This window comes from Typopeltis vanoorti, chromosome 7 (assembly GCF_054136105.1).
Source record: "Typopeltis vanoorti isolate ZY-2024b chromosome 7, IOZ_Tvanoo_1.0, whole genome shotgun sequence".
NCBI classification, from domain to species: domain Eukaryota; kingdom Metazoa; phylum Arthropoda; class Arachnida; order Uropygi; family Thelyphonidae; genus Typopeltis; species Typopeltis vanoorti.
The window spans coordinates 154797425-154811631 of record NC_143555.1 but is presented as its reverse complement, the minus strand read 5'-3'; the positions used below and the strand labels follow the sequence as shown (position 1 = coordinate 154811631).

The following is a 14207-nucleotide window of genomic DNA, read 5'->3' as shown; positions in this document are numbered from 1 at the left end:
ACTTAGATTAATTCAAAACTCAAGTGAACACCTGCCTGTTGCAGAGTAAATATAGAACTGATATTGGAAGCAATCGGAAGTGAACACAACTTCCTGTTTCCGGTTGCGTACCAACCTATGAAACAGGAAAGCAGGATACAAACTTATGAATAATCAAACCTGAAAATTCAATTTGTGAACACAGTACCATCTACTGGAATATTTATATACATTTTGCTGGCAATAAATCGCAAATTTTTAAAAACTTTAGAAAAAAGGTGCAGGTTCTGCGTACCACCAGAAAAAAAGCACTGAATGAAACTATAGTAAACAACGGAATCAGAAAAACCGACTAGATGTAAATAGCATCTTTAGGCTCTGCTGATGCTGTATATAGTAACTGCAAACTTACATTTAATAAAATATATAACAAAGCATTAACAAAAATAAAAATATGCTCCCAAACTAGACAGAATCTATGGATAACAGACAACATATTAATAGACATGCAAAGAAAAGATGCCATATGTCATAGGGCATCTTTTCTTTGAATGGAATCTCTTAACAACACAGATTAGAATGGCAAAAAGAAACTACTATAGAAAGAAATTAACAACTGCTCAGAAGGACATAAAGGAAACCTGGCTCCTGATCAATGAAATGCTGGACAATACACACAAAACATATGCCTGAGAAACAATAAAACACAACTTTGCTTGCAAGCCCAAATCCCTCAAACAGTTGGGAAACAACTTTAATCAGCACTTCGCGAACTCTGTCCAAAAACTACAGGAAACATTCTCCACTAGGATCACAAGCAGCCCAGTCAATGTGGTTCCCCACAATAACAAAAGAACTGCCACTTGCAATCCAACAAATTAACCCTAACAAAGGACAAGGAACAGGCAGAATCAGACCAAAAGACATCAAAAACACTCCAGTTATACTAAAACATGTCCAGTTATACTAAAACTGTTAAATAAAATCTTTGAAAGGGAGCACATACCTGAAACACTAAAGACTGCATTAATCACTCCCATACATAAACATGGAAAAACAAATATAAGTGATTACAGACACATCGCCACAAAAAGCCTATAATCAACCAAATCATGAGGAGCATTGTGTATTCCAAACTCTCCACATACATAGAAAAATTCCAAATCATTCCCAAAACACAATATGGCTTTCAAAAAAAATAAAGGAACATCAACTCTCCTGGAATTTCACACACAAAACACTGCATTAGATAAAAACAGAACAGTATTAGTCGTTTTTATTGACCTAATGTAAGCATTTGAAACACTAACACAAAAAATTTGTTGAACAAACTAACACATAGCAGAATTGGAGGTCATCTACTCCAGTGGTTCAAAGCATACATGAAAAACAGAAAGTGCATCATATATATAGGATCAGTGCACAGCCAAGAGGTACCAGTAACCTGTGGAGTACTACAAAGAGTTGTTCTATCTCCCATTCTGTTTAACATATATGCACACATGATATTAGCCATCTTCCTCTAAAAAGTAAAATCTTCCAATATGCAGACGACACAGCCATAGTATCCATTCAGAGAAATGCAAATATAGCTTACACAAATATGCAACACGACATTGATCAAATCACTAAATGGCTAACTGAAAATGGCATATATATATATAAACCCTGAAAAAACAAAGCTAATGATATTCAAAAACCCCCAGATCCTACTCACAGAAACTAAATATCTCACTGTCTGACATTCATCCTCCTATACACAAAGTGCTGATTCTTCTGCTGACACAGGCAAAAACAACACGTTATCCCAGACTTCACTTCGATGCTGATCAAAGTTGGAATAGCCATACAAATTATCAACACAATAAACTCAGGATAATAGCAAGCAAACTATGTCGATTAAAAGAGATTGCTCCGACACACACAAAAATACAAATCGATAAAGCATATTATGTGAAAACATTTTAAGATATGTAATTACATCATACTCATTCTACAAACTTAACAGATTACAATTACTGCAAAGAAAAATGTTAAAACTGATATTCTGGGAACAAAGAGAACAGCCCACACTTATACAGGCAGCAAGGACAAAATATTTAAGGTGAAATACTTATGCCACTACACAGTCATGCTAAAACACTACTTCAGTCCAACCTACAGAACAACACATCAGATAACAAAACCATAGTCAACAAACTCCATAACATATAAGAATAATAATCACTGCAGAAAAGCTACACAAAACTTCCACATACCTAACATGATAAACAACTGCCATCATTGCAGAAATCTAGGGACCTACAGAGAGATGAAACAGGCACTATATAAATATTATAGCGAGAACTGAAAATCAGAGGGAAATTTCTCTCTCTCTGACACACACACAAACCTACAACAAACCCCTCTCTCGAACATTACAAGGATACAAAAACACCATATCCAACCCCCCCCCCCAGCAAAAAAGTTAAACTGTGCTCAAGCAGTTGTAGTGCGTAGGCACTTGGACTCGCCTCTACACGCTAACCAGAAAAAAAGCATTTACATATACACATACATATATATATACATATAAGTTTCGAAGAACATACATATAAACAGTTAAATCTACACCTGGTTTGCAACAGATACTGGAAGAAAACCACGAAACCACCGCCATCTATTATCTTCCTCAGATAAGCACTGCAGAAGCTTCAAGGAAGAAAGCAGAAATGCCACCAAACAAACAAACAAACATATAAAAAAGAATGTACACAGAAACTTGTATACTGTTGTGTAAAGAAGTAAAATATCTGTGTTTAATACAAAATCCATAAAGAAATTATTGGAAAAAAAAAAAATGCAGAAAAATCATGCATATTAATATAAAATCATTCCATTATCATCATCAAATTCCTGACATTTACCCTCGAGGGGGGGAGTATGGGATATGATAGTACTACATGAAAAATTTACATCATTACTAATTTCCTATCTACAATTTTTCTCCAAATCAATCTATTACCTGTCAAGGCTTCAACATTGTCAGATCTTATATTTCTATCTTCTAAGGCACTTTTTACTGTATCAATCCACCTACATCTTGATCTCCCTCCGGGTCTTTTTCCTACCAACCTGGCAGAGAACATTTGTTTTGCTAATCTTTCCTCTCCCATTCTGTTTAAGTGACCATACTACTTGAGATTAGCTGTGCTAACACATTCTGCGTACAATGTCAAGTTCTTTCCTATTATCCTTGTTTTTAATAGGATATTGTCGTTGATGCTATCTGTTCAAACCCCTAATCTTTCTCAGGACTGTAATATCTGTGGTCTCTAGTCTTTGGTTAAGTGTTTCCATTATTATCATTACTATTGAACTGTGAGTTGTATTACTGCATTGTATAGTGAGTTGTATGCACATTCATCGGTATATAAATACGGCAGATAAATATTTAATTAGTTTTTTTTAAAAAATGTATAATTATATTTATAAAGAATTCAGTATTCTGCATTTTGTACTGTAAAGAAAATGTCTCGTGTATGTGTGTATATATATATATATAAACACGTAAATACACAATATGATAATAAACCTTGCCACTGTCAAAAAATAAAAAATAAAATTAAAAAAAATAAAAAATATATATATATACATATATATGTATATATATCATCATCAAATTCCTGCCATGTACCCTCAAGGGATGTACAGGATATGATAGTACTACACGAAAAATTTACATCATTACTAACTTACTATCTACAATTTTCCTCCAGATCAGTCTGTTACTTGTCAAGACTCCATTATTATCAGATGTTATATTTCTGTCGTCTAAGGCACTTTGTACCGTATCAATCCACCTATATCAAGGTCTTCCTCTGGGTCGTTTTCATGCCAACCTGGCAGAGAAGTCTTGTTTTGCCAATCTTTCCTCGCCCATTCTGTTTAAATGACCATACCACCTAAGATTAGCTCGGCTAGCGCATTCCTGGATGCTGACAATGTCAAGTTGTTTCCTAATATCCTCATTTTTAATACGATATTGCCATTGATGCCAACAGTTTATGCCTCTAATCTTTCTCAGGATTCTCATATCTGTGGTCTCTAGTCTTTGGTCAAGTGTTTTACTTCTGACCCAGCTCTCAAATCCATAAGTTAAAACTGGTTTGAACACTGTCTTGTATAAAGCTAGTTTAGTGTTCCGACTAATTTCTCTCTCTTTTTTTTTTTTTCACTATATAATTTAAGGAAATTACAACATACTAAGATATACATTAAAATAAATTTTAATATATTTCAATATTTCGGCAACGTCACATTGCCATTTTCAAGAACTTAAGAACAAGACACGTGCACGCAGGCACGACAAAACAGTAAATGAGGAAGAAGTTTGAAGCTATTATTTCTCCTAAAGTCCTGATGGTGCCCTCTAGCAGGCAATGTTGGTATTGTTGGGCGACTGGGCTTAAGGTCTTCTGATGTAGGTTTCCCAAATTTGAGGAAGTCTCATGCAGCCAAATTTGTTGAGGTTTGAATCGTTTCTTAGGGCTGAAGTTGATTCCATGAACTTTTCATATCTGCATTTGCTATGGTGTATTATCCTGGCTTTCTTCCACCGTATTCTATGGCAGGTAACCAGCGCATGGTCAGCAAGACCAGAGTGGCTGTATTGGTGAAACCGGATGTAGTCCTTGTGTTCTCAAATTCTGATATTTGCTGTCCTGCCTGTTTGGCCAAAGTAGGACAGCTTACAGCTGCAAGGGACTTGGTATACACCAGGTAGGTCTAGGGGGGAAGGTTGGTCTTTAGTAGAGTGGATCAGGGATGCCAATTTTTTATATGGTTTGTAACAAGAAGTTAAGTTATTTTTTTTTAGGATTTTTGTGATTTTTTCCGAGGTGCCTCAGATATAGGGTATAGTGATGGATTTAGAGTAATCATTGTTGTGATGGAGGGGTTGGGGGTTGTGGTTTACTGGTTTCAATATTTTTTGGATTTTTTTTTTTTTTTTTGGGGGGGGGGGGGTAGCCATTAACTGAGAAAGTGTTGAGCATGTGGTTCAGTTCTGTGGTTAGGGCAGTGTCATTTGAGCAGATAAGTTTAGCCTGTTGTGTAGTGTCTTAATGACTCCATATTGTTGTGGGGGGGGTGGATTGTTGGTGAATGCATCTGTCTGTATGGGTGGGTTTTCTATATACTGAGAAAACCAAGGTTCCATCAGGCTGGCGGGTGACTAGTGTGTCTAAGAAAGGAATGCTGTTGTTTTTTTAATCTTCCAGGGTGAATTTGATTCTGGGGTGTTGGTTGTTTAAGCGTGTTAAGAAGGAGAGGAGTGCATCGGAGCCATGTGTCCAAATAGCAAATACGTCTTCTACATAGCGAAGCCAAATGGTTGGTTTTTGTGGGGCAGAGTTTAAGGCTTTCTCTCCAAAAGTTTCCATATAAAAGTTGGCCAAGGGTGGGGAGAGTGGAGAACCCATGGCTGTCCCCTCTATTTGTTTGTAGAATTTTCCTTGCCAAACAAAATAGCCTGAGTTCATTGTGAACTGAAATAGGGCTGTGATATCAGGAGGAAATTTAGCTTGAATTAGATCTAAGGATTCTTTGAGTGGGACATTTGTGAATAAGGAGGAAACATCAAAACTGACCATTATGTCAGTGTGTTTGATTGTAAGGTTTTCTATGCTTGCTTTGAAGTGGGCTGAGTTTTTTTATGTATGAAGGTGTGTAGCCAGTATAGTGTGTGAGAGAGCTTTGGCCAAATGTTTAGCTAGTTTGTATGTGGGGGAATCAATGCCATCCACTATCGGACGTAATGGCATGTTTTCCTTGTGAATTTTTGGGAGTCTATAAATACGGGGGGGAGGGGGAGGTATGGAGTTATATGGTTTTAATTTGTTAGTGATTTCTACAGGCCAAGAAGTGACCTTCTTAAGGAGATTGTGGAGTTTTCTAATTTGAGAGTTGGTGGGATTGTATTCAATAGGAAGGTAAGTGGCCAGATCTAACAATAGAGATTTCAGCTTACCTGTGTAATCTTTTTGGTTAAGTAATACTGTGGCATTCCCTTTGTCAGCTTTGGTGATTATTATTTTCTTGTTTTTCTTTAATTCTAATAGAGATTTAATTTCTTTACTGGGCATGTTGGTTTTAGGTGGTTTATCTTTGGTCAGAACACTTCTACAAACAAATAGAGGGGACAGCCATGGGTTCTCCACTCTCCCCACGCTTGGCCAACTTTTATATGGAGACTTTTGAAGAGAAAACCTTAAACTCTGCCCCACAAAAACCAACCATTTGGCTTCGCTATGTAGATGATGTATTCGCTATTTGGCCACATGGCTCCGATGCACTCCTCTCCTTCTTAACACACTTAAACAACCAACACCCCAGAATCAAATTCACCCTGGAAGAGGAAAAAATCAACTGCATTCCTTTCTTAGACACACTAGTCACCCAACAGCCTGATGGAACCTTGGTTTCCTCAGTATATAGAAAACCCACCCATAAAGGCAGATACATTCATCAACAACCCTCCCTCCCCCCACACCCTCACAACAATATGGAGTCATTAAGACACTACACAACAGGGCTAGACTTATCTGCTCGAATGACAATGCCCTATCCACAGAACTAAACCATATTCTCAATACTTTCTCAGCCAATGGCTACCCCCCAACCAAAAAAATCCAAAAAATATTGAAACCAGTAAACCACAACCCTCCCTCACAACAAGGATTACTCTAAATGCATCACCATATCCTATATCCGAGACACCTCTGAAAAAAATCACAAAAATCCCCAAAAAAACATAACTTAATTTCTTGTTACAAACCATATAAAAAATTGACATCCCTGATCCACTCTACTAAAGACCCCCCCCCCCAGACCTACCTGGTGTATACCAGGTCCCTTGCAGCCGTAAGCTGTCCTACTTTGGCCAAACAGGCAGGACAGTAAATATCAGAATTTGAGAACACAAGGACTACATCCGGTTTCACCAATATAGTCACTCTGGTCTTGCTGACCATGCGCTGGATACCTGCCATAGAATACAGTGGAAGAAAGCCAGGATAATACACCATAGCAAATACAGATACGAAAGGCTTTTCATGGAATCAACTTCAGCCCTAAGAAACGATCCAAACCTCAACAAATTTGGCTGCATGAGACTTCCTCAAATTTGGGAAACCTACATCAGAAGACCTTCAAGCCCAATCGCCCAACAATACCAACATTGCCCGCTAGAGGGCACCATCAGGACTTTAGGAGAAATAAAAGCTTCAGACTTCTTCCTCATTTACTGTTTTGTTGTGCCTGCGTGCATGTGTCTTGTTCTTAAGTACTTGAAAATGGCAACGTGACATTACCGAAATATTGAAATATATTAAAATTTATTTTAATGTATATCCTAGTACGTTGTAATTTCCTTAAATTATAGTGAAAATGCATAACCAACGTCTAAGCCTTTTCACAAGAACTAATTTCTCTCTTATTCCATATGAATTTATTCAATTGACTTCCTACCATACCAGCTTTATTGATTCTGTTGTCTATTTCCATATTTAATTTACCATCTTCACTAAAAATTGTGCCTAAGTACGTGAAATGTTTTACTTGTTCCACAGGTTTTCCGTTCACAATGCAATTGACATTTTCAACGATTCTGCCTATTTTCATTGTCTTTGTCTTTTTATTGCTGACCTTCATACCATATCTATTACAACAGTTATTCAATTTAGTCAAGGAATCTTGCAGACTCGTAGTGGATTTATTGATAAGTATAACATCACCCGCATAAAGCAAAGAGCTGACATTAACATCTCCAATTTCGATATCATGTTTAATATCACTTTCCTTCATGATGTGATCCATATAAATAATGAATAACAGTGGGGATAAGGTACATCCTTGTCTCACACCAGATTTAACATTAAACCATCTTCCTGTACTTCCATCAATTCTAACTGCTGACTTACAACTCAAATAAAGACTAAGTATTGCTTGATATAATGCCCCATTGACACCATATAACTGTAGCGTATTGAATAGCTTCTGTCTTGGCACCATATCATATGCCTTTTCCAGATCTACAAAACTCAAATAGAGATGCTTAAATATAAAGAACCAACAGGCTTCATTTCGGTGATATAAACACTATTTAAATTAAGGGGATATTAAATCCCACATTGTTTTAAAACCGATAAGAAACTCAGAGACTGGAATCAGAGAGTTTCATGCCGAATATAGTAAACTATAAAAATATTGGCAAATACTAGCGTGAGCTAATGCAAGTAGTCCTAGTACGTAGCACAATACTGGGCAACTCGTTGCAAAGGTGAGTCAAGTTCTGATCGCTATACTTTGGTAATTTCCATGATGTAAAAACACACTTCCTAGGAAATGTATGTTGTTATTACATTATGGTAGGAGGTCACTACCCAGACCGGTTTCAGCCTTTTTTGAGGCTTCATCAGTGAGTAGCTAGGAAAAAAAAAAAAAAAAAAAAAAAAAAAAAAAAAAAAAAAAAAAATCAAATAGAGATCTTTGTTATATTCCCATGATTTCTCCACTATTTGTTATTTGTTATAAAAGTGAAGAGCTGATACTGACAGCATCTATTTGACCGGAATCCGGCTTGTTCTTCACCAAGCTTTTCTTCTAAAATTCTTCTCAACTGTTTCTCAAGTATACTTACATATATCTTACCAGGAACACTCAGTAGGAAATACCACTGTAATTGTCACATTCAGTTTTATTTCCCTTTTTATATATGGGTACTATGAGAGCTCTACTCTAATCATCGGGAATTTGTCCCTCTGTCCATTCCTTCTGAACTATGCAGTGCAGCCACTGCAAGACTTTTATACCACCATACTTCAGCATTTCTGGTCAAATATCATCTACTCCTGCTGCTTTTCCACATTTTAAGCCTTTGGTGGCTTTTTCTACTTCAAGTATGGATATGTATTCCTGACTATATGCCTGTTGAGTGTTTTTTACCACTGTGCTATCACTGCTTGTTTCATTTAGCAGTTTTTCAAAGTAATTACTCCATACTTCAAGGATATCTTTTTCTCCCATTTTCATGTCACCTTTATCATCTCTAACTCCTTTTACAGTACTCTTTCCTCCATTTCTTAGCTTCTTCAACAACCGACAGAATATTTTGCCACCTTCTTGATATTTATTTTCTATATTCTTGCCAAAGTCCTCCCATGACTTTTGTTTAGCTAGTTTTACACACTGTTTAGCTTTCTTACATTTGTCTCTGTATTCTGTAAGAGTAAAAGCTGACTTATTTGCCAGGAACTTTTGATATGCTTTCTTCTTTTCTTTCACTGCCTTTTTAACTTCCTGTGTCCACCATGGAGTTGTAATTTTTCTTTCCTTGCAGACAACTTCACCACATGTCTCTAGCTGAAACAATCAGGGCTTTCTTCAAGGCTTGCCACTGAATCTCTAAGGTTTGATTCCTGTTCTCAAACTCTTTCATTTTTTTTTTCAATAAACTTTGTGTATTTTAGTCTACAGTTCACATCTGAGAGATGCTCAACTTTTATTTGATTTAAAACTTTCTTACATGTTATTTTTTTCAATATGAAATTCAATTTTATCCTACTCAAGACTAAATAGTGATCACTTCCAATTTCAAATCCTCTGTACACTCTGGTGTCCTGCACCAGGGAGAAAACATCACTATCAACAATAACGTAGTCAATGAGATTTTTCTTATTCCTTGCTTCTTCTCTCCATTTGAATATGTGTACATTTTTTTGTTGGAACATGGTGTTAGTAATAACCAGTCCATGTCCTCAGCAGAAATCCAACAAATACTTGCCATTATTATTAGCTTTGCTCTTTTCTCCAAATTTTCCCAAAATATTTTTGTATGTCTGACAATCATTTCCTACTCTGCTATTTAGATCCCCAACAAGGACCAACTTTTCCTTTTTCATTGTGCCAGTTGATTTTTCTAAAGCATCAAAAAATTCCTCCACTTCTACCTTAGTAGAACTTTCTGTGGGACCACAGGCACAAATAAGTCTCATTGTCCAGTTCCCCATTCTCATATTTGCCCACAATACTCTACTTGAGACTGACTGCCATTCAAGAAGATTAGCCTCGTATTTTGTGTTGAATACTATGGCTACTCCTTCTTTTCCTTGATTGTCAGTGCCTGAATATAACATTTTGTATTTATTGCCCAGAAAGATATCACCAGTTTTTGTCTTTTTTGTTTCAGTCACCCCTATTATGTCGATCTGGTACTTATCTAATTCCTCAGCTAGCTCCATTTCTTTGTCATTCAGGCATCTTATGTTGACAGTACCGATCTTTAACTCTGGTGATGTTGAGTTGGGGTGTGTTTTCATATTTGTTCCAGTAGCTGACTTTTCGCTGTTCGCCCTGGTTCCCCGGCGAAAACAAGGGGGGGGGGGGGCCTTGTTTAACCAGAAGATGCCCCAGCTGGCATGAAATTTTGTCATGTTGTACCATCATTTTGTATTTTGGTTTAACCAATAAGAATACAATTTGGTCAGCTAAATCTCAAATTGCCAGCCCATTCTCGTTTGTTCAGTATCCAAGTAGATACCCAACAGGGTGCACCACGAGAAGGTGAGGATTGGATATCAGGTCAGAAGCCCTGGTCGGTTCTCCGCATTCCTTTAAAGGCTATGTTGATGTCTCCTCTTAGTTATACAGCTTTGACATTTATGCACCTCTATATTTAAATAAAATATATTTATGCAAAAAATAAAATATATTTATTTTTATGGGTAAAAATAAAAAACTGAATGAAAACTGTATACAGATTGTAGTTCAGCTAACCAATCGATGGCACTATTTGCCATCGAAGTAAATGCAAGTTCCTAATATTCTCCATAGATGTAGTAAGTAGGAACAATGGAACTGTGCTGCTTAGTTCCAAAACTTCTGCTCTACTATCTTTCAACTTCTCTGATGAAACAATGGCAACATTTAAAGATAAAGCAGACTTCTTGGTATTGCTCTTCCTCCAACTCTTAGATGATTAAAGCAAGCCTTTCTATCCTCAATAGCTGTGATAATAACTTCTTTGGGATGGCATCCCCTTAATTGTACTAAGGGCTTGTCTTCTAGAAATTAATACCCAACTCATATTGCTACAAGTTATCTTACACATCTGCCATCTATTCAACAGCACTGAAGGAAGCTTTTATGTTCCTGAAAAGGGAGATAGAAGATAGCCATCAAACTATTGTCCTTACCTCAATACTCCCAAAGAGGATGGAGATAGTCATCAACTTGATGAGACCAATGGATTCACCAACATGGATTCTGCCATTCTACAGCAGACCTACCTACCAACCTTACTTATCTTTATTTAAGATTTAGAAAATATCATGTGGTTGCTGTTGACATCTTGATCAAGTCTGGCCTTACAGCTTTTTTTACAAGTCAGATCTTATGGTGTCAATGATACCCTTTATGAGTGGATTGTCAGCTTCTGGATGGTCATTCCTTACATTTGTTCCACCTCATCTAATTTTTCCATTAAATTCAGTTTCCAAATGTGCTATTCTTTTAATCTTTATTCCCTTTTTTCGTCTATACATCAATAATGTAGAAAGTTTTTTCAGTTGGTTATAAATTAAATTAAAAATGCCAAGAAATTATATTCTTGTTTAATCCTATATTGAAGTTTAAGCAAACAAGGTTTGTACCTGAAGTTTCTATAATTTATATCCAAGTGAAAAAACTTCACATGACTGTGGCTCATTAAAAAAAAAATCCTCACGAATTTGGGGCTTTTATTTTGCAACAGAAAATGACTCGAGACTATCAAACATTTTGATCATTCATTCTTTTCACAGCAGTAGGCATGGAGATCCATCTCATATTTATATTTCCTAAAATTTGTTTGTATTCCACTTCAATAAGATTACAGGATTTCAGTGCCTCAACTCTAATAGTGAAAAAAATGAAAATGTTGAAAACTTTGTTAATAATTGATTCCACATCAACTAGCAACATATTTGTACTTGTTTGCAAAGCATTATGCTTGATATGTGAAGAACAGTCTACTCATGATAACTAGGTGCAATAGAAAATTCAGTTTGTACAAACAATGCATAAAACTTCACCAATAACACTATAACTTTCAGTCAGGAATGGAAATTCGTATTTCAGCATGCTCATGAAACTATGTTTGTCTAAGCAATTTCAAGACCTGTTTTCAATAAATCTGAAGTTATAATTATTTCATTACTCATCACCACTACCACTACATCAATACTTTGAAAATCACCAAAGAAAACAGTACAATTCATTTGCATATCTCTATTGTGCTGGCCATGCTACACACACAAAAAACTCCCAATGCATTTTAATGCCACCTGTGGAAGCCATCAGAATGGATTATTATTATTATTATCCTAAGATGGAGTTACAAACTCATCTAGAAGATCCCTTTTGTCATACACACAGCTCATTACACTGCATCTTAAACACATCCAAATTCTCTGCAGACAGACATCACACTCTCTGTTGGAGGCTTAAGAGTATCAAAAGTAGGGATGATGTTTCTGGGTGTGACCATTCCTACAGATCAGGATGAGCCTCATACCTGTTACTCCTGAACATAACTCCTCACCAAGAACGTCAAGGATAACCCATTTTGAGATTGCTCCTCCACAAGAATTAAGTGTTTTATTTAACTGTTATTGGTATTCTACCTACTGATGTTGCTCTGAGTAGTTTTTCGGAGTGTTGTCATTGTCATGTTTTCTACAAGGACATCACCAGAACGTAGTTCCTTAACCATTTTGGGGGAACCTGCCAGTCCTTCTAAACCCTTTTGAATAAAGAAGAGTGACATTTTCCTTATTGGCTTTCAACCTGCTGCATGGATGATTAGAAAAACAGGTACATTCATAATGGTATCACATCTTTTGTATCTTATTTCTGTTACTACAAGGCGTATCGATGGTATCCTTACTTGTTTGGAATTTTATTAGGGCCCCTGACAGTTGAGAATGAAAAATTCATGCTCGAGTGATTTTTTGTTCAGCACCAGAGTTTCCTACCCACAAGAAGTCACACATGCATGCCTACTTTCCAGCGAGCAGTGACTGTGCTCAGGAGTGGAATGCCAGGGCTACCCTAGACACTATATGAGTGTCACAGCAAGCCTTGGGCCCTGTCCTTGGACCATGGGGAAGGAGACTTACTTCAGCACACTTAACCCTTGTTGGCAAGCCCAATAGCTAATTGATCCTGTCTGGGACATCCAGGACCGCCCATCTTGTCGAAGCAGTGCAAGACTACCAGGATCTCTCTATTCAAATGTTCACAGGTCACACCGCACGGCAAACATGATGGCAAGGCATTGGATCCTAGTGACAGTAGTCTGGAAGATAGAATAGTAAAAAAAGACTCAGAAGAAGAAGTAGAGCAAAGAACATGTGAAGAAAAGCAAAGGAAAAGAGGGAGAATGAAAGGAACCAGTACCATGATTGGGAGGTCTCCTCCACTAACCAGGATGACAAAAAAAAAAAAAAATCCAGAAAAAAATTTGTACTGATGTAAACTTTTCATGTGGTACGATTATAATATCCTCCCTCCCCAAGGGTATATATCAAGAATTTCATGATGATGGACCTGAATGAGTTGGAAATAATAGTCAATCGAAGACTAGAGAAGAACACAGATATGAAAGTTCTTGATATATACCCTGAAATTATTTCCTGAAACTTGAGGAGTTTCAGGAAAGTTTGTAAGAGTGATTCCCCCCCCCCCCCCCCCAACTACAATGATGTATCTTGGGCAAGGAATTTTCATAAAAGTCTGTCATAGTGAATGCTTATTATATATAGTGAGAGATAACTGTATTTTGTGTAAAAAACATTCATGTCTTAAGTGATAGCATCTAATAGTTAAAGTATTTTTATTAGTAGTCATTTAGTATTAGTTTATGGTCAATTTCATCTAGAACTCTTTATATATTTAAATCCTAAAATTTAATATTGAATAAAGACCAGCATACAAGTTGAGAACAACTCACCATGCAAAAATAGCGTATGACGTTTGGATGTTCATCAGATTCTGTAAGAAGGTCTACTTCTCGGTCTGCAAAACTAAAGCATTCTGGAAGAATTCTTTTCACAGCAACATCACGATTTTCAAACTTCCCTCTGAAAGGAATCAAATGACAATAAAGCATTTTCTAGCTTTGTAAATATTTAAAATATCATCATGCTTTT

General features: G+C 36.6%; 1 protein-coding gene across 3 annotated transcripts in view; it reads right to left on the bottom strand.

Annotated features, from left to right (window-relative positions):
• LOC150105228 (serine/threonine-protein kinase/endoribonuclease IRE1-like) overlaps positions 1-14207 on the bottom strand; it is a 543187-nt gene that overhangs the window by 172280 nt on the left and 356700 nt on the right. For all 3 annotated transcript variants that reach the window (XM_090396205.1, XM_090396206.1, XM_090396207.1), the window contains one exon: positions 14009-14138. In XM_090396205.1, coding sequence (XP_090252331.1) covers positions 14009-14138 — 130 coding nt within the window. The remainder of the gene's footprint in view (positions 1-14008; positions 14139-14207) is intronic.